The following is a 27,819-nucleotide window of genomic DNA, read 5'->3' as shown; positions in this document are numbered from 1 at the left end:
TTCCCTGCACCTTCCGAGCCCGTCTCCCTTCCTCCTTCCTCCTCCCGTTCTGGGACACCCCGCACGCTCCCCTCACTCGACATGGCCGGAGACGCTGCACTCCCTCCCTTCGCCCCGGACCCCTCTCTTCCGCTTCTACGCCCCGCTCCCGTGTGGTTTTTCCTGCCCTCTCCTTCCAGGCTCGGCCGCCGCCGGGCAGTAACGGAAGCACCCGCCGCCCTCGAAGGCCCCGCGTGCAGCGGCCGCTGGGGTCTCGGGACCGCAACGGTTCAGCGCGCGCCCAGCCGCCCGTAGCCATGGCAACCCACCCACCTCCCTTTCGCCCGGCAAGCTCCGCGCGCCCAGGGGCCCGCGCGGCGGCGGATCGGCCCACTCCCGGCGTGCTCCGCGCACGGGGCGGGGCCCCCGAGGGGGCGGGGCGAAGCCGGCAGCTCCCGGCGTACTCCGCGCGGCAGGGCGCGGCGGGGCCGAAGGCGCTCCGGAGCCTGGCGGTTGCGGGACGCCTCCACTGGCCGCACCTGGCCGAGGGGCAGAGTGAGGTCTGATAAGATACGGCTAAGGGCCTGCTTGAGGCTCATGTCCAGGAGAAGGACTACCTGACGTCATTTTTGTTTTTGCAATGACCTTTCTTGTTAATATGTTGTTGTTCAGTCGCTAAGGCGTGTGCAGCTCTTTGCGACCCTATGGACCACAGCATGCCAGGCCTCCCTGTCCATCACCAACTCCCGGAGCTTACTCAAACCCACGTCCATCAAGTCGGTGATGCCATCCAACCATCTCATCCTCTGTCGCCCCCTTCTCCTCCTGCCTTCAATCTTTCCCAGCATCAGTTCAGTTCAGTTCAGTCGCTCAGTCGTGTCCGACTCTTTGCACCCCCATGAATCGCAGCACGCCAGGCCTCCCTGTCCATCACCAACTCCGGAGTCCACCCAAACCCATGTCCATCGAGTCGGTGATGCCATCCAACCATCTCATCCTCTGTCGTCCCCTTCTCCTCCTGCCCCCAATCCTACCCAGCATTAGGGTCTTTTCCAATGAGTCAACTCTGCATCAGGTGGCCAAAGTATTGGAGTTTCAGCTTCAACATCAGTCCTTCCAATGAACACCCAGGACTGATCTCCTTTAGGATGGACTGGTTGGATCTCCTTGCAGTCCAAGGGACTCTCAAGAGTCTTCTCCAACACCACAGTTCAAAAGCATCAATTCTGCGGCGCTCAGCTTTCTTTACCGTCCAACTCGCACATCCATACATGACCACTGGAAAAACCATAGCCTTGACTAGACGGACTTTTTTTGGCAAAGTAATGTCTCTGCTTTTAAATATGCTATCTAGGTTGGCCATAACCTTCCTTCCAAGGAGTAAGCGTCTTTTAATTTCATGGCTCCCAGCATCAGGGTCTTTTCAAAGGAGTCAGTTCTTTGCATCAGGTGGCCAAAGTATTGGAGCTTCAGCTTCAGCATCAATCCTTCCAATGAATATTCAGGACTGATTTCCTTTAGGATGGACTGGTTTGATTTCCTTGAGTTCAAGGGACTTGAGTCTTCTCCAATACCACAGTTCAAAAAAAGCATCAATTCTTGCGCACTCGTCTTTATAGTCCAACTCACATCCATACATGACCACTGGAAAAACCGTAGCTTTGACTAGACGGACCTTTGTTGGCAAAGTGACGTCTCTGCTTTAATTTATTATAGAGAATAAGGCACAAGTACTTGTGCGTCCCCCACATGGGTCAGGCTTAGTGAAGCCCTCAGGGCGCTTCCACCACAACCTCCATGCTCAGGAATCTGGTGTTTGCCATTTGTGTTTATAATTGAAGGAGGTCAGAACAGCCACCCCAAAACATGCTGCTCTGGCATGTTGACTATTTTGAGTCAGACACTTGAAAAACAGCAAATGCAAGAAAAACACTGACTTTTCTTTTTCTTAAAAGCAAGAGATGAAATTGCTATGTGAAAAAAGTTCACGTCTTTTGCCCAGTTTTCGATTCCATCTTTTTTTTTTTCTTACCAATAGATTCTCAGGCCGGTTTTATTGGGGATTTACATTTTTAGGAGTAAACTTGGGGGCTTTTCTTGCGTTTCCTCTCTCCTGTGGCCTCTTCCTGTCATTTGTGGAGATGGTGAAGGACAGGGAAGCCTGGCGTGCCGCAGTCCATGAGGGCGCAAAGCGTCGGACACGACTGAGCGACTGAACAACTTATTTCGTGGCTGAATCCTAGCAGGGTCTCCAGAGGCACACTGCACGGTATTTAATCATCACTAAGCCTTCACCCTGTTTTATAGTCAAGGGCTCCTTACAACCAATAGTGAGTCCAAACACAAACGTTTAGGGAATGGCCCCTGAGCATCAGAAACAGCACAGATGAAAGCACACCACGCTTTCCAGTTTCAAGTTCCTCAAGTTTCCCTTACATTCATTTCTATTTTCTTCTGTTTTATGGCTGCACCTTGGGCATATGGGATCTTAGTTCCCTGACCAGAGACCAAACTTGTGTTCCCTGAAGGGAAAGTTCGGAGTCTTAGCCGTTGGACCAGTGAATGTGGGAAATGGCCACATTTCTATTTTCAGTGGAGTGACTTATTTTCTTATATGTGGTATGGGGCAGGGCAGGGTGGGGGGGCTGTCTTCCAGGGCTCCCCACATGAGAAAGAAAGAAAAGGAGAAAGAGGAAATTCCTTCTGGTCCTGTGCTGTGTGCACCAGGATAAGAGTCTCGTTGGAGGAAGGCTGAGTCTGGAAGTTGGTGAAGCCGCCAGACCATGGCAGGGAAGGGGATGGGGGCGGTCCAGTGGTAAAGACTTTGCCTTCCATTGCCTGCAGGTTCGACCCCTGGTCTGGGAGCTAAGGTCCCACATGCCTCTGGGTCAAAAGACTAAAACATAAGACACAAGCAATATTGTAACAAATTCAATAAAGACTTTAAAAAATGGTCCACATCAAAAAAAATCTTAAGGAAAAAAAAAAAGAAAAGCCAATGACCAGCCCCTCACCAGGGCAGAGGCCAGGAGGTGTGGTGTCCTGGCTGGCTGCCCAGCCAGTTGTGGAGGGAGTAGGCTTCGGGAGAAGCATGGATTGGACCCAAGTGGAGAGAAGGCAGGAGGGAGGCACAGGGATGGATCTTGAGCTCTTTCTAGAGCTGTACTCGGCCCCCTGCCATGCCATCTATATTTTCACCAGGAAGAATGGCATCCCCTTCAAGCTGAGGCCTGTGGAGCTGGCACCATGGGGTGAGCAGAGCTAGGTGGGTTCCATTGAGGGGGCACCCGGGGGCTAGACTCTGCACTGAGCCTCCTCTGCACTCTCTTTGCTCCCCTCTCCCCCAGGGGAGCACCTGAAACCCAAATTCCTGAAGGTGAACCCCATGGGGGAGGTGCCTGCCCTCAAGGATGGGGACTTCCTGCTGGCTGAGAGGTAAGGCGCCCTGGGTCTGGGGCTCATCATTGCTTGGAGGCAGACAAAAAGCTGGAAATCTTTCCAGCAGCCGCTTCCTCTTTTGAACTAGTTCAGCTCAGAGGGCAGGGACCTGAACCAGGGGGCTTCTGTGGGGCTAAATCTGGGAGCTTCAGAGAGGAGGGCGTGCCGGCCACCCCCCAGGCCTGGACTGCCTGGAGGCAGCCAGGGAAGACTGAGGCTTAAGGGGAGCCCCTCCCCAGATGTCCCAACACGGCCTTTCAGAGTCACAGGAGCCGGGCAGCCCTGGGCCTGCACTGCGCTCTGAACGCCAGTTCCCTGTCCTCACTCCTTGCCCACGGGCAGGTCCGGAGCCTTAGGCCCCAGGCTTCTCTTCTGTAAGACAGGGGAATAAGGTAACCACCTCCCGGGGCTGGTCGGAGGATGCAGACTGAGCACCAAGTGCCTAGAGCCGAAGGGCGATCAGGAGTGGGCGACTCTCCTGCTGGTCCAGTGGTTAAGACTCCCCACTTCCACTGTAGGGGGCTGGAGTGCGATCCCTGGTCAAGTAACTAAGATCCCACAGGCTACTCCCCTATGTGGCCAAAAAAAAAAAAAGAGAGAGTGGAGGTGCCCCTGAGCCCCTCCCCCAGACCCCGAACACCAGGCATAACTGGCCCAGGAAGGGCATGGGACGTGCGTGGCTGGTCTGCCTCACCCACCTGAGAAGGGCCCCGGACCCAGAGAGCTGGGCTCTGAGGTAGGTGAGCAGGCTGGAGTCACGGCAGAGCGTGCTAAGCATGCTAAGTCACTTCAGTCTGGTCCCACTCTTTGCGACCCCATGGAGTGTAGCTCACCAGGCTCCTCTGTCCATGGGATTCTGCAGGCAAGGATACTGGAGTGGGTGGCCATGCCCTCCTCCAGGGGATCTTCCCCACCCAGGGATTGAACTCACGCCTCCTGCATCTCCTACACTTCAGGCAGGTTCTTGACTGGCTGAGCCATGGAGGAAGCCGTCATGGCAGGGAGGGGGCTGGAAACCAGGGGAGGAACAGGGCCTGGAGAGCAGGAATGGAGTGGAGTGGAGGAGGAAGGTGCCACCGGGAGGGGAGGGGCCCTGGGGAGGTCCTCCTCTGGGGGTGGAGTTGAAGGGCTGGTGAGAGATGGGCCGCCCACCCCAGGTGGGTGGGGAGATCTCTGACACCCCTCCCTGCAGGGTGGCCATCCTTTTATACCTGAGCCAAGTATCAGGTGGAGGCACGCTGGTACCCGCCCGAACTGCAGGCCCGCACCCGTGTGGACGAGTACCTGGCCTGGCAGCACAAAGCATCCAGCAGCCCGCCACCAGCATGTACCTGTGCAAGGTGAGCCTCCCTGCCGTATCCTGCAGGCTTGGGCAGGAGCTGTTTACTGGGGCTCCAGAATCACTGTAGGTGGTGGCTGCAGCCGTGAAATTTTAAAAGACACTTGCTCCTTGGAAGAAAAGTTATGACCAACCTAGTCAGCATATTAAAAAGCAGAGACGTTACTTTGCCAATAACGGTCCGTCTAGTCAAAGCTATGGTTTAAAAAAAAAAAAAGCTATGGTTTTTCCAGTAGTCATGGATCGATGTGAGAGTTGGACTATAAAGAAAGCTGAGCGCCAAAGAATTGATGCTTTTGAACTGTGGTGTTGGAGAAGACTCTTGAGAGTCCCTTGGACTGCAAGGAGATCCAATCAGTCAATCTTAAAGGAAATCAGTCCTGAATATTCATTGGAAGGACTGATGCTGAAGCTGAAACTCCAATACTTTGGCCACCTGATGTGAAGAACCGACTAATTGGAAAAGACTCTGATGCTGAGAAAGATTGAAGGTGGGAGGAGAAGGGGATGACAGAGGATGAGATGGTTGGACGCCATCACCTACTCAATGGACATGAGTTTGAGTAAGCTCTGGGAGTTGGTGATGGACAGGGAGGCCTGGTGTGCTGCAGTCCACGGGGTCACAAAGAGTTGGACACGACTGAGCGACTGAACTGAACTGAGGACCCCTGGGGCGGGGGGCTCCTGTCTTCTCCCCCAGGCAGACATCACTAATTTATGACATTTCATTATGTCCTTGTCACACGGAGCAGCAATGTCACTATTATATGTCCTTTGGATCTTATCTTGGTGTATTATTCTTCTGTCTTATTAGCAGTTTTAGACAGCTCCAAAGTGTGGGTTAAATCCTCTCCAGTCAGTCACCAGTCTCGGAAATACAAGTGCATTCATTTAAGAGTATTGCCAGCATCTTTGTGGCCTTTCAGTATCCAACTTGCCAGAGATGGACTGAAATGCATAGCTTTTTTTCAGAGCCTGAATGAAACCTCGGAATCCTGAACACAAAGCCCCAAAGGGCCTCACTGATAAGTGGGTGCCAAGGGAGGGGTGGAGAAGAGCTGGGAGGCTTCCAGGGCCCCGAGATAAGCCGCCTCCTCTCTTCCTGGCCCAGTGTCTCCTGCCCCACTTCTCCGGGCAGCCCCTCGATGCCACGCATATGGAGCAGCTGCTGGGGAAGCTGACACCCACTCAGGAGCTCCTGGCAGCCAGGCCTTCCTGGCCTCTAGGCAGTTCTCCCTGGTGGATCTGATGGCATTCACGGAGCTGATGCAGGTGAGGTTCTCCTGCCCACTTGCCCTCTGGGGGTGCTCTGGGTGTGGGCTGAGCCCAGGCCCCAGCTGCCCTGTCTCCCCAGCCCGCCGCCGTCGGCTGCGACCTCTTCCGAGATGGGCCCCCGCTTGCCACGTGGCGGGCCCGTGTGGAGGCTCCCCTGGGCCCCGAGCTTGTCCAGGAAGCCCACAGGCGTGTGATCCAGCCTCGGGACCCCCAGGAGGCCCAGCGGGACCCCCAGATGGCCCAGAAGCTGGCGCAGCGGGTGAAGGAGCAGCTTCAGCTGAGGGCCAGCCACGTCCCTGCGCTTTGCTGGCTGCAGTAAACATGCTGTGTGCCCATCACTCATCTCCAGCTTTGCTCTGCTCTAGGCAGTGGGGTCTCCCCGTTTCTAAATGGTCTGGGAATCTCCCCAAATCGAGCAGCTCAGAGACAGCAGCACTCAGGGCCCCCACGTCACCCTCCTCTGCCTCCGGGTGCCGAGTCCACCTGCTTGGCTCTCGGGCGCGGCCGATCCCAAACCGGGCGGGAAGCTTCTGAGCTCCTCTGTGACCCCTTGAGTCCCCGGTGGTGTCACCCAATGCCCTGACAACCTCCAGGTTCCGTTTGTTTCCCTACACCCATTTCCAGCCACAGTTCAGGCTAGACATGGCCGCCCCGCCCCCCCACCACTTCTGGAAGCGCCCTGGGTTAGTTCACACTTTGGACCCTGTAACGCCCCTTTGGTCACTTTCTGCCCTGAAGGCCTGGCCCCAGGAGTTCCTACACGGAAGCCCCTCTCAGACACGGGCCAGGGGCACACACACGCGTGCCCCCAGGGAGGGGAAGGTCAAATTCCCAGCCACTCCCCGACGGGGTCTGCTCCCGAGTGTCCTCACAATCCTTCCCACGTGAGCATTCCAGGCTTCCGGTCCTCAAGGCAACACCAAGAGAACAAGAAGTTCCAGAATGCGGGGGGCCGGGCCTGGGTGGGTGGGCACAGGGCCAGGGCACAGGCTGCGGTGGGCTGCGTGCGGCTGGGCATCTGCCTGCCGCGGTGGGGCCCAGCATGGGCCTGGAGCTCTATCTGGACCTGCTGTCCGCGTCCTGCCGCGCCGTCTACATCTTCGCCAAGAAGAATGGCATCCCCTTCGACTTCCAGTTTGTGGATCTGTTGAAAGGTGGGCACCTGCGGCTGCCCGGGTGGGCTGGGTGCTGGGGGAGGCAGGACGCTAGGTCTGGGGTTCACAGAAGTGGAGGCAGAGGAGACCCGCCCCGCCTCGCGCCGACGCCCCGCCCCGCGCCCCCACCCAGCCACGCCCCACCCAAGTGCACGAGGGAAAGAAAAGCTTCCTGGTGGAGGCAGTTGTCTGTTGTGTGTCTGCCTGGCCCGCCTTCGCCATTCCCCACGGATTCTTCCGCACTGTGATGAACGGGGGCGGGGGTGGGGCGGGGGTGGGGCGGGCAGTGGGAGCAAGAAGGGTCCCCCGGCTCCCACCCAGCGGCCCCGCCTTCTCCGCTGCCCAGCATCTCCTCACCTGCAGCAGCTGCAGGTCAGGGCGGCCGAGGTCACAGGAGCACGTGTACTTATTCCTCATCCACCTCCGTCCATACCTGTCCCCCCCCCCGCCCCGACCCCCGCCAAGTGTTCAGACCTGCCCAGGGTGACTCCCCGGGGCCCCGGTGAGGGTCATGGCCCCTGTCTCCATCAACGCCCGGAGCACAGAGAGGGGGCTCTAGAATCTCCACTTGCAGAGCCTGGACGGGGCGGGAGGCCTGGGGCTGGGATCCAGGCCCCCAGGGCTTCTGTTTGATTCACAGGATGTGGCTTTGGGCCCAGAGTTGGGGGTGAGGGCTGGAGGCCTCCAGCTTCCTGGAGCCAAAGGGTCGCCCTGGCCGCAGGGCCTGGGAGGGCGGCAGCGTGCTGGCCTGGTCCTCCTTAGGCTCCCTGATGTGCCTCCTCACCTGGGGGGGGGTGGCGTGCTTCTCCTCTGGGGCGCAGCGTCCCCTTCTTGGGAAGTTGCACCGAGAGGCGTTGTTTCTGTCTCGAGGAGGCCCCGGTCTCCCATCCCTGGGGTCTCAGCGGCCTCAGAGCTTCTTGCCCCTCTCAGGTCACCACCACAGCAGGGAGTACATCGAGATCAACCCCCTGAGGAAGCTGCCCAGCCTCAGAGACGGGAAATTCATCTTGTCTGAAAGGTAACAGCCTTCCCCGCCCTCCCACCCTGAGTCTCCACTCCTCCTAGCAGAGTATTCCCCCACAGCCCACATGCACTGCTGATTGCTTTCTTTCTTTTACTGCACAAGAGTTCACACACACACGGAAGCAGAACAAACGCTAGAGAACCAGGAGCGTAATGAACCCATGTTCCCGCCCCCAGCCCCGTCGGTGGTCCACTCGGGCTCATTTTGCATCACCTGTACCCCCGCTTAGTTCCTCTGCCTCCTGGCCACCCCATCCTTCACCTGTAAATGTTTAGGAATGACCTCCTAAGAGATTTCCCCACGTGCTCTGCCCTGTCTGAGGCCACCCACCAACACCCCCTTTCCCCGCAGGGCCCTTGCGGATGGGGGTGGACTGACTGCCTTTCCCAGGGCCTCTGGGCTCACCCTCCTCCAGGAGGAATGCCGGGGACCTAGAGCTGGCCTGTGGCCCGGCCGCGTGGGGTGGTCAGCGAGCAAGGGCTAAGGAGGCCTGGGGAGTGCCCTGACCGTCCTCTCTGCAGCGTGGCCATCCTTTTCTACCTGTGCCGCAAGTACAGCGCCCCCTCGCACTGGTACCCACCAGACCTGCACATGCGCGCCCGTGTGGATGAGTTCATGGCCTGGCAGCACACGGCCATTCAGCTGCCCATGAACAAGATACTCTGGATGAAGGTGAGGGGGCCCACGGCTGGGGCTCAGACAAGCGTCCCCCCTGCTGAGCCTCATTTCTGCAACTCCCTCTCCTGCCTGCCTTACAGAGCTGTTGGGAGTATGACATGGACCACTGGGTAGGAAAGAGCCTTGTAGAGACGAGGGGAAGGGCACCCATGAGGGGCTGGTATCACTCAAGCCAGGATAGGATTCAAGACATTTCATTCTGAACTGGAGAGATCAGAGCTGGGAATTCCCCTGTGGTCCAGTGGTTAGGACTCAGCGCTGTCACTGCCGTGGCCCGGGTTCAGACCCTGCTTGGGGGCACTAAGGTCCTGCAAGCTGCAAGCTGTGTGGTGGGAGGAAAAAAAAAAAAAGTGAAAGGGCCCATAAAGACCATCATATTTGAAGATGACAAACAGTACATGTGCCCCTACTTCTTATCCTATACCTGTGGCAGACATCACTAATCAATCACAGGATTCTTTCCTGCTGGGACCTCAAGTCCTTCTTTTTTTTAAAAGAATGTCTTTAATTAATCTTTTGGAGCTGTGCTGGGTCTTACTTGCAGCACTCAAGATCTTTGATCTTTGTGGCAGCGTGGGGATCTTTAGTCGTGGCAACTCTTAGTTGTGGCATATGGGATCTAGTTCCCTGACCCAAGATTGAACCTGGGCCCTCTCTTCATTGGGAGCTCAGAGTCTTAGCCGCTGGACCACCAGGGAAGTCCCTCACATCCTTCTGAACAAGGGCCCCAGGCGACTTCTACCCACCGGAACTGCCAAAGGAGGCGATACCACTTTACATCCTTGGTACTGTCCACCACCTCTCTTAGCAGACAAGGGTACTGAGGCCTGGAGGGTCAGACGGGGCCTCCTCTCCCTCCCCTCCCCCACCTTGGCCAGCTGCTGATCCCGATGATCACGGGTGACGAGGTCCCAGCTGAGAAGATGGAGCAGATACTGGCGGAGGTGAAGAACAACCTGAAGCTTTTCGAGGAAAAGTTTCTGGAGGACAAGATGTTCATCACTGGGGACACCATCTCCCTGGCTGACCTGGTAGCCCTGGTGGAGATGATGCAGGTTTGCAGCGGGGTGGTGGGTGCACGGAGCAGACGAGGGACTCTTGCAGAGAGGCTGGGGAAGAGGGAGCCAAGCCTGGGTGCCTGGCCTTGACCCGGGGGGATCACAGGAAGCCCAGGTTTTGAACTGAGGAGGATCGTGGTCGTTAGTGCTTCAGGAAGAGTCCTCCGTGGGGACAGGAGCTGGAGGGTGAGCCTGCTCAGTCAGCCGGGATCCCAGCTGCCTCCTCCTCCCACAGGACCCTCCAGGAAGAGTCCAGAGGCTTCCAAAGTGTCCTTCTGATCAAAGTGCCCCCCTTTTCCAGAGCTCCAGTCAGGGCAGTTGGACAGGGCCGCTCCCTGGCTTTGGGTCCAAGGGGCCATCTGCTCTGCATGGGGGGACACTTCTGGGTAGGGGACATTCATGCAGCTTCTGTGTGCTGGGGAGGGTGGCCACTTCTGACCGAGCTGGTGTGCAGGATGGAGCTGAGACCCTGGCCAGCATGCAAAGTGGCCACTTTGGTCCCTGGTCAGTGTGCAGTATAGGCCAGCACAGGGAGAAAAAAAGTCCCAGTCTCTCTGTCCCAGGTGGTTTCACCCCCGAAGTTTCACCTCCACACCCCTTAAACTTTCCCCACAGCCACCCCAGACACCTTGGGCTCATGTTGCTTAGGCTACCAGCTGGGTCTCAGCGCAGTTCCTGTGCTTGATCACAGAGGGAGGTTCAACACAGGGAGAAATAATTGAACTCCTCCCACCTCTGTCTGGGGCAAGGGGCTTCCATAGAAGAAGGCAAGACCCCTGGGAGGTTTCACACTGGAGAAGTGGGAACCCCTGGGTCACGGGCCCCTCTGAGAGGGACTCAGGAGCTGTGGAGCAAGACCAGTGACAAAAGAGCCACTCAGGGTCCTCCACCCCCACCTCCATCTGTTGCATGACCTGTGAGCCCTGGCCAGGCCTCGGGGGTCCGCAGGCTCACTTGCTGCAGGGGCGAATAGGGAGAGTCTGGCGGCTGTAGGCGGGGCCCAGGTGGGGCTGGTCCACAGGCTGACCGTGCCTTCCTCTCGGTCTGTCCACAGCCCATGGCCGGCAACCATAACGTCTTCCTCAACAGCGCCAAGCTGGCCGAGTGGCGCATGAGGGTGGAGCTGGCCATCGGCTCCAGCCTCTTCTTCGAGGCCCACGACCGGCTGGTGAAGTTGGCAGAATGGGACTGCTCCACGCTGGGCCCGATGGTCAAGGAGAGGATCTGCGATTTGCTGCAGAAGTTCAAGTAGAGGCAGCCCACCCCGCAGGCCTGGCCGGCTCAGCCCCCGGAACCCCTTTCCTTTAGGGAGACGCTGAAATTCACTGCTTCTTTGCCTAATAAAGAACTGAAACAACTCCCGTGGCTCCTGAGCCTGAGATGTGCTTGGGGCTGGGTGGCAGTAGAGAGTCCCCCCAGCTTCCAAAAAGAACTGGAAAATTAAAGGTTATACATGATTAAAATGTCGGTGTGACAGCTGATGACTTTGGTGCTCCATTTTCACTAATGGATAGAATAATGGGATCAGAGATCCCCCAGGAAATGGAAATTTGAACCACACTCTAACATTATCGGGGAACTTCCCTGGTGGCCCAGTGGCTAAGACTCCATGCTCCTGATACAGGGAACCCAGGTTCAATCCCTGGTCAGGGAACTAGATCCCCCATGCCACAACTAAAAGTTTGCTTGCCCAGACGAAAGACCCCACATGCCACAATGAAGACTGAAGGTCCCACTTGCTACAGCTAAGCAATAAATATTTATTTTGCCGCAGCCAAATAAATAAATAAAGATAGATAGGTTTTTTAAAAAATAAACACATCAGCCTGCCGGCTACATACAACACAGCACCCACAACATAGAATACATGATCTTCTAAACGGCACATGCAATATTCTCCAGGATAGACCCTGAGTGAGGTCAGAAAATAAATCCCAAGAAATTTAAACTGATGGAAATCATATGATGTGTGTTCTCTGAACACAGTGGAATGCAATGAGAAATCAATAACAGAAGGAAAGCTAGGAAATGAAACTTTTTAAAAATTCATTTTAAACAACCAATGAATTGAAGAAATCACAAGGGAAATTAGAAAGTACCTTAAAAAGTTAAAACACAACAGACCCAAACTTATGGGAGGCAGCAGAAACAGGGCTAAGAGGCCATTTTATAGCTGTGAATGCACACAGATCTCACCCATGCCAGCACTCTTGCCTGGAGAATCCCAGGGACAGGGGAGCCTGGTGGGCTGCCATCTGTGGGGCTGCACAGAGTCAGACACAACTGAAGCGACCTAGCAGCAGCAGCAGCAGCAGCAGCAGCAGCAGCAGCAGCAGCAGACAGATCTCAAATCGACAACCTAACTTACACCTGAGGAAGTAGAAAAAGAAAGGCAAACTGAACCCACAGCCAACAGGAGAAAAGAAATAATAAAGATTTGAGTGGAGACAGAGGATAGAAAAACAACAGAGAAGATCAGCGAATCAAAAACAATTTATTTTTGAAAAGGCTACTCTTCTCCGCAAGACTCTGGATCAAACTTCACTCACAGCATTCAGGTTGTGCTTTTTTTTTTTCAGTAGACAGTTACCATTTTTTTGTTGTTACTAGTAAGAGTAATTAAGAACCGCTCAGCAAATTACACGTGTACCACACAGTCCCGTTGACTGCAGTCGCCACGCTGCGCATTAGATCTCCATAACTTATCTATCTCGGGTGCACAACGCCTTCTGCTCTTGGACCAGTGTGTCGCCATTCCCCCTCTCACCCCAGCCCCTGGGAACCGCCATTCTCATTCCTGCTGTAAGAGTCCCACTTTATAAGATTCCACACAAGTAAGATCAGGCAGTATTTGTCTTTCTGTGTCTGACATTCCACATAGCGTAATGACCTCCAGGTCCATCCATGTTGTTGCAAATGACAAGATTTCCTTTCTTAAGACTGAATACAAGAGGCCTTGATATGTGTGTGCTCAGTCACTCAGTTGTGTCCGACTCTGTGCAACCCCAGGGACTGCAGCCCGCCAGACTCCTCTGTCTGTGGGGATTCTCCAGGTAAGAATACTGGAGTGGGTTGCCATTTTCCTTCTCCACCTCAGTAAGTGTCCATGAATAATCTCCAGATTTTCTCGATCCACTCACCCCTTAACCAACACTTAGGTTGTTACCCTATCTTGGCCGCAGTGAACGTGGGGTGGGAGACATCTGTCTCTTGAGGATCCTATTTTCATTTTCTTTGGATACATGCCCAGAAGCGGGCTTGCTGGATCTTTCCCATCATTTTCAAAGATGGAGAAACAGAGGCCCAGAGGAGGGAAGAAGCACACCCAGGGAATGAGATGGAGGCACTGTGCTGGGAGCAGGAAGACCTCCGGTCAAATTCCAGGGGTGCACTGGGGCAAGGGAGTGAGCGCCGCCCAAAAGTCTGAGGCTTTGCCTCTTGGTCATATCAGCCCTGAATGTTCATTGGAAGGGCTGATGCTGAAGCTGAAACTCCAATACTTTGGCCACCTGATGTGAAGAACTGACTCATTGGAAAAGACCCTGACGCTGGGAAAGATTGAGGGCAGGAGGAGAAGGGACGACAGAGGATGAGATGGTTGGACGGCATCACCGACTCAGTGGACATGAGTTTGAGTAAGCTTCGGGAGTTGGTGATGGACGGTGAGGCCTGGCGTGCTTCAGTCCATGGGGTCGCCGAGTCGGACACGACTGAGCGACTGAGCGACTGAACTGAACTGAACTTGCCTCTTGGTGGCGCCGGGTCTCTGCAGCTTAGGGCCAAGAGCGTGGATGCTGGAGTCAGACTTTCTGGACCCGTGATCCCTCTGGGCCTCGATTTCTTCATCCCTAAAGCAGGAGCTTCTGACACACGCCACGGCCGGAATGAGCCTTGACGATGTTCTGCTCGGTGAGACGAACCTGGGCGTGACCGGCCCGCCTCCCCCAGGGGGACCTTCCGGAGCCCCCGCCCCTCAGGCCCGCCGGGCGCCGGCGATTGGACCCGAGCGTGCGGCCCGAGGGCCTATGGGGAGCGGCGCGTGGGGGGCGGGCCGAGCGCTGCTCGTCGGTGGCGGCCCGGGGCTCGCTGAGTCCCGTGTCCCCTGCGTGACAAGGCCAGTCCGCCCCCGCCATGGGCCTGGAGCTCTACCTGGACCTGCTGTCCCAGCCCTGCCGCGCCGTCTACATCTTCGCCAAGAAGAACGGCATCCCGTTCGAGCTGCGCACCGTGGACCTGCGCAAAGGTGGACGCCCGGCCGGGGTTTGGGGGACCGAGAGGTGGTGGTGGGGGAGGTCAAACACTGCTCAGGGGAGCCCCTCCCCAAGCCTCACCCGTCCTGCGGCCAGCCACCAGGGAGATCGGGATTTGGGGATCCCCAAACTTGGCTGGGTCCCCGGAATGGCCGACGAGGAGGGGTGCTCAGTTGAAGCAGAGTAACAGCCGGGGGCGGGGTGCGCACGAGGAGTGGAGGGACCCGGCGAACAGCGGGTGCCACCGGGCATAGCGAAGGCACTGGGCGAAGAGATGGGGCAGGAGGAGAGGGATTTAGGGGGCCGCTTGGGGGGTGGGGCAGAGCGAGGCCCTCCACTGTGGCCCCAACTGCTGACGCTCTGGCCCTGGCTGCCCTGGGTCCACCCCCGACCCCGACCCCCACACTCCATGGGGTCACAAAGAGTCGGACACGACTGAGCAACTTTCACTTGCACTTTTCAAGTGGACCCTAGGAAGAGGCCACTTGTCTGTGTTTGAGGACCTATCCTTAGGGTTCACAGGGCAAGGGGCACTGAAGGAAGCCAGAGTCCACTCAGGGGACCAGTCTCCCAGTCCCTGTAGCTGGGACACCCCCATACCCCACGTGGGAGCCAGTGACGCTGGCGATGGTGAAAAGGCGGAGTGGGAGTCTGCGGGCCCAGGCAAGGACAGGTCCCACCCTGGATGGAGCTCCTTAAGCTCTGTTTTAGGGGCATTCCTAGAGGGGGAGGTTATGCCCACAAGAACTTGGCAAGGGGTGTCGAGCTCTCTTTTGCACCAGCTGGCAGAACCTCCCACTTCTCCCAGAGAAGCCCCCGCCAGCTTTTCCCACACCAAGAGCTGCCAGGGGCTGGAGAAGAGCCATGAAATTGCAGCTGGGGCCTTTTGAGGGGGGTGGGTACAGCGGGTGGGCACATTTTCCTCCCCACCACCCACAACGCCCGGCTCTCCGCAGGCCAGCACCTCAGCGATGCCTTTGCCCAGGTGAACCCCCTGCAGAAGGTGCCAGTCCTGAAGGACGGGGACTTCATCTTGACCGAGAGGTAACTGGGGCCCCAGGGTTGCTGGCAGACCCCGCTGGAACCATCTTGTCCCTTTGCAGACGAAAGACTGAAGTCCTCCGAGGTGAAGGGCCCTCGGTCCGATATCCCACAGAGAGTCAGGGCTGGACCCCTGGCTCCTGCCTGCCCACGGTTTCAGTTCACAGGGATGGTTGGAAAAGCAAGCACCTTACCAGTCATGTGGTTGTTGGTGAGGGGGGTCCCCGGGCAGGGGTCAGGGCAGAGCAGGCCAGTTCATCCCCCAAAGTGCTGCCCTCTGGCCAAACTTGTACTGAGGTCTCCTGGTGGTCCCATCTCTGGGCTGCCCTTCCCTGGGAGGATCACCAGACACATGGACGTTTGCCATCACAGGAGGGACCCTCGTCTTCCTCAGAACTCCCTTGCTGGGAACAAAAGGAGAAAAAAAACAGTGAACTGTTTAGCTAGGTGTGGGAGCAGGATTCCCAGTAGGCAGCTTGGGCCAGGGGCAGATACAGAGGTTTTCTGCCCCTTTGGCTGGGGTGCCCAGCCCCTGGGGTACCCGCAGTTCCTGAAGGCCTTCCCAGTGGCCCCAAATTCCCACATTCACTGTCCTTCCGGGTCGATCCTCCCATCCCAACACCAAGGCAGCCCGGCTAACCCAGGGCAGGAGGGGGCTGCAGGAGCCTGTCTGTCCCGCTGGTCCAACCCCCACAGCTCCCACGCCCTCCTGTGTGTCCGGCAGGAGGCTTCAGGGAGGACAGAGGGACGACAGAGAACTAATGAAAAAGGGATGACAGGAAAGCGTTTTTGAACCGTCAGGCCTCCTGGGGGTCTGACCGTGGGGTGATGAGCATGGATGCAGGCTGGAAGGAGCTGAGCGTCTGCAAGGCTCAGCTTTGGTGCTGACTCCTCCAGGAAGCTCTCTCTGGTCCTCCCGTCAGAAACTGTGCTCCGAACTCTTGGCAGGAGTCACGTGGAATTTCTCCTGGTGATAGAAGGAGCTTGCCTGTTAGCCTCAGGGAGACTCTCAGCTCAGCCTCCAAAGCCTGTGTGCCCTGAGCAAGTCCCATCCTTGTTCTAAAGCCTGGCTTCCTTGTCTGGAAACAGAAAATAGCTTGGCGCATGGTCAGGAAGGTGCAGGAAGGGACTCTGTATAAAGCTCCGGCTCAGTGGCCGCCCCCCCCCCGCCCCCCAACACGTCTTCCCCTCGCCCACAGCGTGGCCATCCTGCTCTACCTGGCCCGCAAGTATAAAGTCCCCGACCACTGGTACCCTCGGAACCTGCAGGACTGTGCCCGTGTGGACGAGTACCTGGCCTGGCAGCACACAGCCCTGCGGAGAAGCTGCCTCCGAGCCCTGTGGCATAAGGTGAGGGGCCTCTCCCCGGGTGGGGGGCAGTGAGGGCATTGCCCCACCAGGGCGCGGGCAAGCTCACATTCTTCCTTTCAGTTCAAGTGGCTTCCGTTGACCCGGCTTTGACTTCCCAATTCTTTCTCCTGTTTGCCCAAGCTGCTGTTAAGCCCGTCTAATACATTCTTTGTATTTGAAGTACATATTTGTTTTCAGTTCTCGAGATTCCATGTGGTTCTTTTTTAGAGTTTCCATTTCTCTGGCGAAATTCACCACCTCCTCACCCACTTGGTCTATCTTTTCTTCTAAATTCTTTAACATACTGATTCTTATAATAGTTACTTTAAAGTTTTTGTAGCTCATTTCAACCCCTGGGTTCTCTGTGGGTTTGTTTCTGTTGGTTGTTTTCTACCATCTTGATTATGGGTCACAGTTTCCTCTTTTTCTTTTATGTTTTGGCCACACCGTGCAGCTTATGGGATCTCAGTTCCCGGACCAGGGATTGAACCTGGGCCACATCAGTGACATCGAATCCTAACCGCGAGGTCACCAGGGAACACCCACATTTTCCTCTTTCTTTACATGTCTTGTAATTTCTTACTGTGGGCTACGAATTATATAAAAGGAGAGTGGGGACCGCATGCATAGTACATACCTGACACAGGGCTCGCACTCTCTTCTATCCAGCACCCACAGTGGGATGTCAGGATTCGGGCTGGAATGCGGCTTTAGTTACAGTTCAGCTCATCTCTGGTTTCACAAATGTTGTGAGGGTGGAATCAGTTTTCCTCCAGCAAGGATTTGGAATCTAAGTACCAACTACAACCAAGAGATCGCTCTGCTTCTCAGCCCTGCCCTAAATCCCCCACGTGGCTGCTTCATCAGAAAACTCCCAGACAGATGGCAGCCTTGCACCCTGACCTGCTTGGACCCCAGGGATGAACGTGGCTTACCTAGGGAGGGTTCATGCCCTCTGGAATTCAGTTCATTTTGTCCAGTGCTGCCCAAAAGTAAAGAGTGAGACACATATGTAGTTTAAAATTTTCCAGTAGCCATAATTAAAAAGTAGAAAGAAACAGTTGGATATATTTTACTTAACCCAATATACTCAGAGTATCAATGGTATGATTTGGGCTAATAAACACGTGAAAATATGTTCAGTATCACTAATCATCCCTGATGGTCCGGTGGTTAAGACTTCGCCATCCAATGCAGGGGATGGGTGCAGGTTCGATCTCTGGCTGGGGCGCTAAGATCCCATATGGCTTGCGGCCAAAAAAACAAAACACAAAACAGAAGCAGTACTGTAATAGATTCAATAAAGATTTTTAAAAAATGACTATAATGAAATACCACTTCATCCCTACGGAGATGGCTATTACAGATAGATAGATAGATCAAGGATTGCTTGCTCAGATGTGTCTGACTCTTTATGACCCCACGGACTATAGCCCACCAGGCTCCTCTGTCCATGGGATTCTCCAGGCAAGAATACTGGAGTGGCTTGCCATGCCCTCCTCCAGGGGATCTTCCTGACTCAGGATCGAACCTGTGTATCTGGCATCTCTTGCATTAGCAGGTGGATTCTTTTACCACTGCACCACCTGGGAAGCCCAGAGAGATAGATAGATAAGCAAAATAGCAAGTGTTAGTGAGGATAAGAAGAAATCGAAACTCTCGTGTGCTGCTGATGGAATGGTAAGGGGAATAGCTCCTGTGGAAAACGCATGGTAGTTCCTCAAAAAACATTAAAAATACAATTGCCATATGACCCAGCAATTCCACTTCTGGGCGTATACCCAAAATAACTGAAAGCGGATCTCAAAGAGATGTTTGTATACCCACATTCACAACAGCATTATTCACAGTAGCCAAAGTGTGGCGGCAACACCAGTGTCCATCAACAGGGACACCTCAGTGCCCCGCAGGGCTTCTGCCCATGTTTTCTTCTAGGGGTTTTCCTGTTTCCGGCCTTATATTTAAGCCTTGAGTTCTTTCTGAGCCGCCTTTGTGTGCGGTGTTAGAGGATGCTCTAATTTTATTTGTTCCTACGCACCTGTCCAGTCCTCCCTGCGCCACTGAGTGAAGAGGCTGGCTTTCCTCCCTTGTATATTCCTGTGTCCTTTGTCGTGGGTTAGTTGACCAGAAGCAGGTGGGTTTATTTCTGGGCTCTCTGTCCTTTCCATTGATCCGTGTCTGTTTTCTGGTGTGTGTTTTACATTCACAGCACATTTCATCTAAGACTAGTCATATTTTAAGAGCTCAGTAACCTCTTGTGGCTGGTAGTTTCCATATCAGACAGGCAGGTTTAGGCTTGTTTCTTTTCTATTTTTTGTTCTTTATTTTTCCTTTTTTTTTTAAAGTTCTGTATTCTTTGATGACTTAAAAAAAAAACAACCAAGGTTATTTTCTTTCTAGTGTCATCATGGTGAGTTTTTCGTGATGATCTGTTATCTTCTCAGAGGTGCACTCCTCCTTTCTGAAAGTGTATCTTTAATTCTGGGTCACCAGTTTCATTGTTGTGTCTTCTATCATTTTTTATGTATATATAAAAAGAAACATTAGGGAACAAAAATCAGCAAACCTCTTTGTTGCCCTTGTCCCTTCCTGAAGTCCCCCCACCCCCTGCCCCTTGAGATCTGGTTCAAGTCTTTTCAGTTCATGATTTTCTACATTATTACATTTATGTGCAGCCCCAAAACAAAGGTTTGCTTTGAGTGCTAACAATTTTATATAAACGGTCTCAGACCATTCTGCAACTTGCATTTTTCCACAGTGCTGTGGGTGGATCTAATGCCTTTTTTTCTAACTACTCTATAGCATTTCCTGATATGAATAAATCAGAATTTATTAATTACCCTCTGATGTCTTTTATAGTTAAAGACCTTATATTTATATTTGAGGACCTTTTACATTTAAAGGCTCAGGTGCTGCCCTGGAGGTCAGGTAGGAACGCTGGCCCCTGAGCCCCTACTCTGCCTGCCCACCCATCAGGTGATGCTCCCTGTTTTCCTGGGTGAGCCGGTCTCTCCTGAGATGCTGGCGACCACGCTGGCAGAGTTGGACATGGCCCTGCAGGTGCTTGAGGGCAAGTTCCTCCAGGACAAAGCCTTTCTCACCGGGCCCCACATCTCTCTGGCTGACCTGGTAGCCATCACGGAGCTGATGCATGTGAGTGCTGTGGGTGGTGTGGGGGGTCCTGGGTGGCGCTGAAGTCCTGCTCACACCATGCCCCTGGCTGTGGGACCCTGTGGAGAAACCTTCTGGAGTTCCATGGCCTCCAAACCAGGTTGGTGTTGCAATACGTGGTCAGCCATCCTGTCCCCTCTCTGCCTACAGCCCATGGGTGCTGGCTGCCAAATCTTCAAAGGCCGACCCAAGCTGGACGCGTGGCGCCAGCGCGTGGAGGCATCGGTGGGGGAGGTCCTCTTCCAGGAGGCCCATGAGGTCATCCTGAAGGCCAAGGACTCTCAGCCTGCGGACCGCACCTTAAAGCAGAAGATGCTGCCCAAAGTGCTGGCTATGATCCAGTGAGCCAGGAAGCCTCGCCTCTGCTCTGCCCTTGGCAGTTCGCAGAGCAGCTTCATTTCCACTGTCGCTTGGGAGGCAGACCCAGAGAGCAGGTGTGGCTTACCTACTTGAGTCCTCTGCTCCGGGGGCCAGGTTCCCACCCATCTGTCGCTGGGGCTGCAAAGCCACGAAGAGAACGGCACACCCAGACCTTGTCTCCTTTCATCTGCATTTTCTTTCCAGTCTGGGAAATAAACCTGGGCTCAGCCTGAGCCTCTGCTTCTAACTCTGAGGTGTCATTTATTTGACCTTCCATCTGTCCTGGCTGTGGTCTTGGCCTCTCTTTGAAAGACAATCGTCTTCATAGGCCGGGTGGATTGGCTTTCCCCAGACTGGTTGTCCAGAGTGAAATTAACAAATGCCCCGTCCTCTACTGGTTCTTCGACAAGGACGGTAGAGGTAGCAGGTCTCCACGTATGTTGGCTGCAGGCGTGCCAACAATCTCTTTCCAGGGCCAGGCATCCTTTCAGCACCAAGCATTGTGAATCACGAGTCCTGCACCCACCCCGAGGGATTGGTGGGGAGGAGACATCAAACAGCAGCTTCCCCGGTCAGGACTCGGTCAAGTGGTGCCTGAATAGCCACACCTCAGAGTTGCAGAACTTGAACAGAAACAGAATGCTCAGGTTGCATTTTAGAATAACATTCTGGCTGTTGGTGGGGGTTGGACTGGAGGGTGGCCAGGGAGGAAGCAGGGAGATTGGATATCACAGTAGTCCAGCCAAAGGTGAGTTATGGAGGAGGGCAGTCCCCTGGAGCGGGTGGAGAACATGGCCCCATCCAGCCTGGAGAAAGTTCTCTCCTGACAGGATAGGTCTTTCTTAAGCTGGGACCTGGGGGCCCAGGAAGGCTAAGCTTTTCTCAAGTTGTTTTTTCTTTTTTGCCAGTTGGGCTTTCTCTGAATCTTGGGTTTGGGAATAAGGTTGTTTGTTTGGCTTTTAAAAAATATTTAGTTATTTATTTGGCTGCCCTAGGTCTTAGTAGTTCTTCCCCGATGGCTCAGAGGTAAAAAATCTGCCTGCAATACAGGAGAGGTGGGCTCAAGCCCTGGGTCAGGAAGATCCACTGGAGGAGGAAATGGCAACCCACTCCAGTATTCTTGTCAGGAAAATCCCATGGACAGAGGAGCCTCTTGGGCTACCGTCCATGAGGGTCTCAAAGAGTCAGACACAACCAGCACAGGCACTCACAAGCCTTAATTGCAGCTTGCAAGATCTTTAGTTGTGGTATGTGGGATCTAGTTCTGTGATCAGGAATCCAACCTGGGCGCCCTGCCTTGGGAGCAAAGAGTCTTAGCCACTGGACCACCAGAGAAGTCCCTGGAAGTGAAGTGAAATGAAAGTCGCTCAGTCGCATCCGACTCTTTGTGACCCCATGGACTAACCCATGAAATTTTCCAGGCCAGAATACTGGAGTGGGTAGCCTTTCCCTTTTCCAGTGGGTCTTCCCAACCCAGGGATCGAACCCAGGTCTCCCTCATTGCAGGCTAATTCTTTACCAGCTGAGCCACAAGGGAAGCCTAAGAATACTGGCATGGGTAGCCTATCCTTTCTCCAGGGGATCTTCCCGACCCAGGATCGAACTGGGGTCTCCTGCATTGCAGGCAGACTCTTTACCAACTGAGCTATCAGGGAAGCCCGAAGTCCCTGGGGACAGGGCTGTTCTCATCTGGGAGGCTTGCTTAGAGAATAAGGGCATCACAGCCACAGACCTCAGGAGCCCAGGCTTGTAGTTGGAGGGGGTTGGCCCTGCAAGAGAAGCGGGGAGATTCCGGGCCCACCAGCAAACCTCACAGATGGGTTCATGAGGCTTCTGTTTTGCAGGAGGGAGGCGAAGATTATCCGGAAGCGTAAAGAAGGTTGGCGAGGGGCGGCTTCCTGAGGTGGTGACCTGGTCTTTGCTGGGCGCAGAGGTCCACACACCCTCCCCCCCCTCCCCCCTGGGCCCCCGGGAGGCTGGGCATCTTTTACTCCTCCTCTGTTTATGTTCCCGGGGACTCTGAAGTCCCTCCTCTTTCAGTCCCCTGAGTAGGGGGAGGTGGCCTGGGCCAACCCTTTGACCCTAAATTCACTGAGTGCGCTGGAAGCGCCCTTGATCTCGTTTCCCCAGTACTCCTCCCACCCCGTTCCATTTGACGCAGGTTAGACACTGATGTCCAAGTGAAGGGACTAACCTGGCGGGGAGAGTCAGAGTCCGTCTTCCTGAACCCTGCCGGGCAGGAAAGGGAGCCCAGCCCAGAACCCAGCAGAGGGAAAGCGGGAGAGCGAGGCCGCCGCTGATTGGTCCAAAGTTCTCCGGCGGCGTCCAATGGGCGGGAGGGGGTGTGGTCGGGCTCGGGTACCAGGAGCTGCGCACATCACTCGGCGGGGTGACTGACCCGTGGAACCCGCCCGCCGCCGTTTCTGTTCTGGGTCCAGCCCGCCGTTCCCGCCTCCGCCATGGGCCTGGAGCTCTACCTGGACCTGCTGTCCCAGCCCTGCCGCGCCGTCTACATCTTCGCCAAGAAGAACCGCATCCCCTTCGAGCTGCGCACCGTGGATCTGCTCAAAGGTGGGCCGAAAAAGCAAGCAGGCCAGGGGTCTGGGTGTCCCTGTGGCTCCCCGAGTCGGGCGGCCGGTGCAGACAGACTCCCGTCGGAAACGTGGGTTCGGCCATCGGTTGTGTATTGTCAGTCGTACCCTTGCCTAGTGAATACCACCCAGGTTAGGTTTCCTCCACTTGGGCACAATCCCGCGGAGGGGCCAGGGCTGTCACCGGACCGTAGGGGGAGCTCTGGATTCAAAGCCCCTCGGGCAGGCCGGGAGGGACACCCGTGCTTGGCTGAGTCTGCCTGCCTTCTGCCTCTGGCGCCCCAGCCTGAGCCACCTACTGATTTGGTGCCACCTTGCTCTGCCTTCTCAGTGTTCCTTGGGGTGAGGGTCGGGCACAGAGGCTGTTTCTGGAGGGAGAATGGATCGTGGTGATCCTGCCCACGAAAGAGAAGGAGCAGAGAGGCCCGCAGGTGGTTCTGTGACCAGGCTGGAGCCCCGCTCCGCTGGAGCCTCCGGGTTCACACGCGCTACTTGACGTCCCCTCCGCGCGGGCCTGAGCTGGTGGTGGTGGTGTGAGGGCTGCAGTATGCAGAAGTGAGCCAGACCGGGGGGCCCTGGTGGGGAAGGAGTCTGGAAGGTTTGGCGCAAGAAGGAAAGAGGAGCGACCTGCAGGAGGCTGAGTGGCTGAGTAGGTCAGGCGTTGCTGGTGAAAGTGAGGTTTGCTGAGGCCTGGGAACAGGTGTACACACAGGTCACTCAGTTAGCACAGAGAGGGAGGGGTCTGCAAGGGACAAGCCTAGAGCCCAGGGAGGGGGCTGGAGGGTCTGATGCAGGGATGGAGTTGACCGGGGCTGGGGGGTTACAGCTGCAGAGATTCACCCTCCGCCCAAGCCCAAGTTGAGATGCTCCTTGGCCCAGGTCCAGAGCGGGTGGACACGGGAACAGGGACCTCTGGTGGGCTCAGGGGGGTGTCACCCACTGACCGGCGGAGTGGCCTCCTCTTCCCTGACGCCCCACCCAGACAGGGACCCCAGAAAGTTGGTGCCGGTTTTGGGGGTGGGGGTGGGCAGAGACTTTAGAGGACTCGCAGTTCTTCCCACCTGCCTCACTGATCACTCCACAGGCCAGAACCACAGTGATGACTTTGTCCAGGTGAACCCCCTGAGGAAGGTGCCAGCCCTGAAGGATGGGGACTTCACCTTGGCTGAGAGGTAATGGGCCCCTGGGCCATACCTGTCGGCCATCCCTGTGTCCACCGTTGATGGCTTGGCTCATGGCTTGCAAGTCCCAAGTCCCTGTTCTGGCCCAAGGGGTGGAGAGTGGCTTGAAGTGGGCAGAGGTGTCCAGGGCTGGGAGGGGCACCTGGTCTCATTCCTGGCACTGCCTGTGCTCTGGAGATGGTGGGGAATGGTACTGAAGCCCTCTGAAACCCCATGACACTTCGTCTTTCCCTCGGTGCCCTTAGTTGAGATGCTAGGATGGCCCAGTGTAGAACTGTGTGGCCCTGGCTGTCACCTGACCTCTCTGGGCCTCACATTCCTGCTTGAATCAGGGAGACGCTGAGATGCTCCACCCACAGGATCTGGGGAAAGACATGTGAGATCAGGGCCTGGCCTCACCCAGGGCGTGGTCCCTGTGGAATGGCTGAAGAGTGACTGGGGCATGTTCCCCGCACCCCTCCATCTCCCCCAGTGTGGCCATCCTGCTGTATCTGGCCCGCAAGTATGAGGCCCCTGACCACTGGTACCCCCAGGACCTGCAGGCCAGAGCCCGCGTGGATGAGTACCTGTCATGGCAGCACACGGCCCTCCGGATGAGCTGCACCCGGGCCATGTGGCAGAAGGTGAGCCCCAGGGCAGGGAGCCCTCCCAGGATGATCAAGGGGCCAGGCTCTCTGGCTAAACTGAGGACGCTAAATCCTAGAAAGCCAGAGATGCTCCAGAGCAACGGACTTGTTTCCCAGAGGGGAAACTGAGGCACAGAGCCTGGGAACGACTCCCCCAAGGTGTCTTATCAAAAACACATTTATTTGTTTAGTTGTTTTTGGTTCTGCTAGATCTTCCTTGCCGAGAGAAGACTCTGGAGCACACGGGCTTCAGGACTCGTGGCTCGTGGGCCCCGGCACGCAGGCTGAATGGCCCCAAGGCAGGTGGAGTCTTCTAGGACCGAGGATGGAAGCTGTGTCCTCCCTTGCACTGGCAGGTGGACACTTAACCACTGAGCCACTAGGGAAGCCCACTCCTAACGTGTCTTGATTCCCAAGCTGCTGGAAATGAACCTTCTGCCTTCCTGCATATGTCATACTGCCCAGGAATGTTGCCTCTTGTCCGGGAAAAGCATTAAGCCCTCGCTTTGCCACACACATACTTTTCAGACGGACAGATGTTAAGTGAAAAACCTCAAAGTAGGAAGAAATGAGATATTTCACTAAATGTTGATCTAATTTCTGGGTATGCAAAGATTGATAAGCCTAATAACAATGAGAGACTTAAAGAAAAGGCTCATCAATTTTATATGATGAAATCTGTAGAAGAAGGAAAAAAAAAAGAGATTTAAAGTCAGCAAAAAACACTGGGAAAAATCTTGGCAAAGATATATTAGAAAGAGGTAACATTCTTCATATTTAAGATGTTCTTAGAAGCCCATCAGACAAAGACACAGGAGAAAAATGGGCAGAGGGAACCAGCAGAGATGTAACTGAAGGACAGAGAGAAAGGGTCAATAAATGGATGAACACATTTAACTTCAGTAAAAACCAAGCAAATGCACATTAAAAGAGCATGCAGATACCATTTTTACTTATCAAACGTGCAGAGGATTTTGACACGAACTCAGAGCCGTGATCAGGGCCCGGTACCCAGCAGTCATCCTGTGTGTGTGAGGGACTAAGCACTGAACCTGGGCCCTCAGCAGTGCAGTGAGAGCTTGGAGTCCTAGCACTGGGCCACCAGGAGTTCCATCTTTGGGCCCATCTGGCCCAAAGAAAGTTCCCATAGCTTGAAAAGCCATGGGCTTCCCTGTTGGCTCAGTGGTAAAGAATCTGCCGGCCAGTGCAGGAGGCTTGGGTTCAATCCCTGTAGGGAAGATCCCCTGGAGGAGGAAAGGGGAACCCACTCTTATAAATTTTGGCCTGGGAAATCCCTTGGACAGAGGAACCTGGCCACCTACAGGCCATGGGGTCATAAAAGACTTGGACAGGACTTAGGGACTCAACAATGACAATAAAAGCTGTGGTGGGGGAGGGAGCCTGGTGCATTTGAGGGCTGAATGGATTCAAGCTGAAGAGAGTAAGTGTAGACCTTTGCTACTCAAAGTGTGGTCCATGGGCCAGGAGCAAGGCGGTCATCTGGGAGCTTGGCAATGCAGAGGCACCACCCAAGTGCACTGATTAGGCTCATACACTTGAAGTGCATCCTAGAGGGATCTGCAGGCCCATTCCCATGGATTCCCATCTGAGAGGCCTGGGGTGGAGTCGGGGGCGGTGGGAGAGTGGGCGAGGATGGCTGCTGCTGTGTGTTGAGACCTTTGTGGGAAGGGGGCAGCAGGGAGCCATGGAAGGCTTTATGCAGGGAGAAGATACGGGCAGACTGGGATTGCAGAGGGATCCCCTGGCTGCCTGATGTGGGGACCCAGGGAGAGGTGGAGGCTGGCCATGTGTGAGTCAGCGATGAGGCCTGGGCTGGTGGTGGCCGTGGGTGGGAAGGGGCAGACAGGAGTGAAGAGAAAGGTGCAGGATGGCTGGTCCACAGGACGAGAGCCCGAACCAGCCTGGGCCCTAGGCAGACGCTGAGCCCTCTCTCTGCCTGCCAGATGATGCTCCCCGTGTTCCTGGGCCAACGGGTGCCCCCTGAGACACTGGCAAACACTCTGGCTGAGCTGGACAGGTGCCTGCAGCTGCTTGAGGACAAGTTCCTGAAGAACCAGGACTTCCTGGCCGGGCCCCACATCTCAGTGGCGGACTTGGTGGCCATCACAGAGCTGATGCATGTGAGTGCTGTGGGGCAGGGGACTGCTGAGCAGTGGGGTACCCTGGGAGGGAGCCAGTGCACCAGCTCACATTGCCCTTTCTGGCTGGGGGTAGAGGGGGGCCCTGAGTGGGTCACGTCCCGTCTGAGCCTCAGGGTCCTCATCTGTAAAAAGGGGCCTAAAAACCCCACCCTGCAGGGGTATTGAGCAGTTTGCCGGTGTTTCCTCCAGTGGCAGAGGAGCGAAAATCCACCCAGTGAATCCCTAGGCCAGGTGTGACCTTTTGCTTCCCTGGGTACCTCCTCTTCCACTCAGCTCCCTCTCCCACAGCCCATGAGTGCCGGTTGCGACATCTTCAAAAGCCGTCCTAAGCTGGCCACGTGGCGTCAGCGTGTGGAAGCTGCAGTGGGAGAGGACCTCTTCCGAGAGGCCCATGCGGCCATCATGAAGGCCAACGACCTGCCTCCAGCAGACGCTGCCACGAAGGAGAGGCTGAAGCCCTTAGTGCAGTTTATCTTGCAGTGAGTCCCGGCGAGCCTGCCATGGAGCTCTAAGAAATGGTGCTCCCTCCCCTTGGCTGTGGGCCAAAACACAACTCCCAGCTCAGAGTCCGGGCCACAGTGCCCTCCACACGCCAGTCCTGCATGCCTTCCTCTGTCTGTCCACTAACTTCACCCTTACCCCTTGCACGCTGACTTCCATGTGAACTCTGGAAAGTGCTTTAGTAAACACAAAAGTGACCCTGGCTTGTTTGAAATTTTCCCTTGGTTTCTGCCCTGAGGCTAAAGGACAAACGATGAGTCCTTTAATATGCCCACTTACATAAAATTTTAGATATGTAGTTGGAATCGTTCATATACGCCCACATCATTTCAATGACCTTTGTTATTTACAATTCAAACAACTTTCCAACGCTGATAAAAGTACCACGTTTGGCCACATCTAGAGACATCCACGTTTTCAATAACAGCTTTTGTTTCACTTATTAAAAATATAGGGCCCCGTAAACATCGCTGGTAATTCGACCGGGACTTTGGCTGTCTGCCACCACCCCCTGGTGGGCGATCCTTCACAGTGAGGCAAGGTTGCCACAGGCACAAGAAGCCACAAGGGTGTTTTTGTCCGTGGGTACCAGGCAGGGATGCAGTGAACCCGGGGGTCTCTGCCCAGCCCCACTCGAGCCC

The 27,819-nt window shown here is 55.3% G+C and overlaps 4 protein-coding genes, 1 long non-coding RNA gene and 1 other non-coding gene across 13 annotated transcripts; 4 read left to right on the top strand and 2 right to left on the bottom strand.

The window, feature by feature from the left end:
- The first annotated feature begins 416 nt into the window (after positions 1-416).
- On the top strand, positions 417-6,889 carry LOC145526499 (uncharacterized). The gene is made up of 7 exons (XM_081542263.1): positions 417-2,248; positions 3,181-3,230; positions 3,327-3,414; positions 4,280-4,373; positions 4,610-4,757; positions 5,868-6,028; positions 6,111-6,889. The coding sequence occupies exons 3-7, from the start codon at positions 3,365-3,367 to the stop codon at positions 6,348-6,350; spliced, it is 693 nt and encodes a 230-aa protein (XP_081398389.1). The 5' UTR covers positions 417-2,248; positions 3,181-3,230; positions 3,327-3,364; the 3' UTR covers positions 6,351-6,889.
- An 81-nt stretch (positions 6,890-6,970) lies between these two features.
- On the top strand, positions 6,971-11,408 carry LOC145526497 (glutathione S-transferase theta-4). Of its 2 annotated transcripts, none has more exons than XM_081542256.1 (5): positions 6,971-7,185; positions 8,116-8,203; positions 8,767-8,881; positions 9,766-9,942; positions 11,000-11,408. In XM_081542256.1, exons 1-5 carry the CDS (start codon positions 7,074-7,076, stop codon positions 11,195-11,197), a joined length of 690 nt encoding a protein of 229 aa, XP_081398382.1. In that variant the 5' UTR covers positions 6,971-7,073; the 3' UTR covers positions 11,198-11,408. The 2 variants fall into 2 exon arrangements, with proteins under 2 accessions (XP_081398382.1, XP_081398381.1); XM_081542255.1 differs by having other exon boundaries at positions 8,731-8,881.
- Positions 11,409-12,420: 1,012 nt separating this feature from the next.
- Positions 12,421-23,182, bottom strand: LOC145526515 (uncharacterized). Its single transcript, XR_014068941.1, has 3 exons — positions 22,312-23,182; positions 16,056-16,203; positions 12,421-15,640 (listed from the first exon to the last, which is right to left on the bottom strand). It is a non-coding gene; the product is annotated as an uncharacterized LOC145526515 (long non-coding RNA).
- Positions 13,987-20,364, top strand: LOC145526498 (glutathione S-transferase theta-1). Of its 5 annotated transcripts, XM_081542257.1 has the most exons (5): positions 13,987-14,188; positions 15,152-15,239; positions 16,436-16,586; positions 19,563-19,739; positions 19,908-20,364. In XM_081542257.1, the coding sequence occupies exons 1-5, from the start codon at positions 14,077-14,079 to the stop codon at positions 20,100-20,102; spliced, it is 723 nt and encodes a 240-aa protein (XP_081398383.1). In that variant the 5' UTR covers positions 13,987-14,076; the 3' UTR covers positions 20,103-20,364. The 5 variants fall into 5 exon arrangements, with proteins under 5 accessions (XP_081398383.1, XP_081398384.1, XP_081398387.1 ...); XM_081542258.1 differs by lacking the exon at positions 19,563-19,739; XM_081542261.1 differs by lacking the exons at positions 16,436-16,586; positions 19,563-19,739.
- TRNAC-GCA (transfer RNA cysteine (anticodon GCA)) lies at positions 21,701-21,772 on the bottom strand. The gene has a single exon. It is a non-coding gene; the product is annotated as a tRNA-Cys (tRNA).
- On the top strand, positions 22,497-27,380 carry LOC145526493 (glutathione S-transferase theta-3-like). Of its 3 annotated transcripts, none has more exons than XM_081542242.1 (5): positions 22,497-22,688; positions 23,793-23,880; positions 24,362-24,512; positions 26,480-26,656; positions 26,966-27,380. In XM_081542242.1, exons 1-5 carry the CDS (start codon positions 22,577-22,579, stop codon positions 27,158-27,160), a joined length of 723 nt encoding a protein of 240 aa, XP_081398368.1. In that variant the 5' UTR covers positions 22,497-22,576; the 3' UTR covers positions 27,161-27,380. The 3 variants fall into 3 exon arrangements, with proteins under 3 accessions (XP_081398368.1, XP_081398367.1, XP_081398369.1); XM_081542241.1 differs by having other exon boundaries at positions 26,951-27,380; XM_081542243.1 differs by lacking the exons at positions 23,793-23,880; positions 24,362-24,512 and adding an exon at positions 23,296-23,297.
- Positions 27,381-27,819: the final 439 nt, after the last annotated feature.

The sequence above is a fragment of the Giraffa tippelskirchi genome, chromosome 11, assembly GCF_054371585.1.
Source record: "Giraffa tippelskirchi isolate mGirTip1 chromosome 11, T2T-mGirTip1v1.2.pri, whole genome shotgun sequence".
Lineage (NCBI taxonomy): Eukaryota > Metazoa > Chordata > Mammalia > Artiodactyla > Giraffidae > Giraffa > Giraffa tippelskirchi.
The sequence above is the reverse complement of the archived record's forward strand: the minus strand, read 5'-3'. Positions and strand labels throughout refer to the sequence as shown.

Coding starts and splice junctions, on each gene's coding strand:
- LOC145526499 (XM_081542263.1), top strand. CDS start 3,365: ATGGGGGAGGTGCCTGCCCTCAAGGATGGGGACTTCCTGCTGGCTGAG. Junction 4,374..4,609: donor CTGCATCTCCTACACTTCAG/GCAGGTTCTTGA, acceptor CCCTCCCTGCAG/GGTGGCCATCCTTTTATACC. Junction 4,758..5,867: donor CCAGCATGTACCTGTGCAAG/GTGAGCCTCCCT, acceptor TTCCTGGCCCAG/TGTCTCCTGCCCCACTTCTC.
- LOC145526493 (XM_081542241.1), top strand. CDS start 22,577: ATGGGCCTGGAGCTCTACCTGGACCTGCTGTCCCAGCCCTGCCGCGCC. Junction 23,881..24,361: donor GACTTCACCTTGGCTGAGAG/GTAATGGGCCCC, acceptor CATCTCCCCCAG/TGTGGCCATCCTGCTGTATC. Junction 24,513..26,479: donor CCCGGGCCATGTGGCAGAAG/GTGAGCCCCAGG, acceptor TCTGCCTGCCAG/ATGATGCTCCCCGTGTTCCT.
- LOC145526498 (XM_081542257.1), top strand. CDS start 14,077: ATGGGCCTGGAGCTCTACCTGGACCTGCTGTCCCAGCCCTGCCGCGCC. Junction 14,189..15,151: donor CACCGTGGACCTGCGCAAAG/GTGGACGCCCGG, acceptor GGCTCTCCGCAG/GCCAGCACCTCAGCGATGCC. Junction 16,587..19,562: donor TCCGAGCCCTGTGGCATAAG/GTGAGGGGCCTC, acceptor CCCACCCATCAG/GTGATGCTCCCTGTTTTCCT.
- LOC145526497 (XM_081542255.1), top strand. CDS start 7,074: ATGGGCCTGGAGCTCTATCTGGACCTGCTGTCCGCGTCCTGCCGCGCC. Junction 8,882..9,765: donor ACAAGATACTCTGGATGAAG/GTGAGGGGGCCC, acceptor CACCTTGGCCAG/CTGCTGATCCCGATGATCAC. Junction 9,943..10,999: donor CCCTGGTGGAGATGATGCAG/GTTTGCAGCGGG, acceptor GTCTGTCCACAG/CCCATGGCCGGCAACCATAA.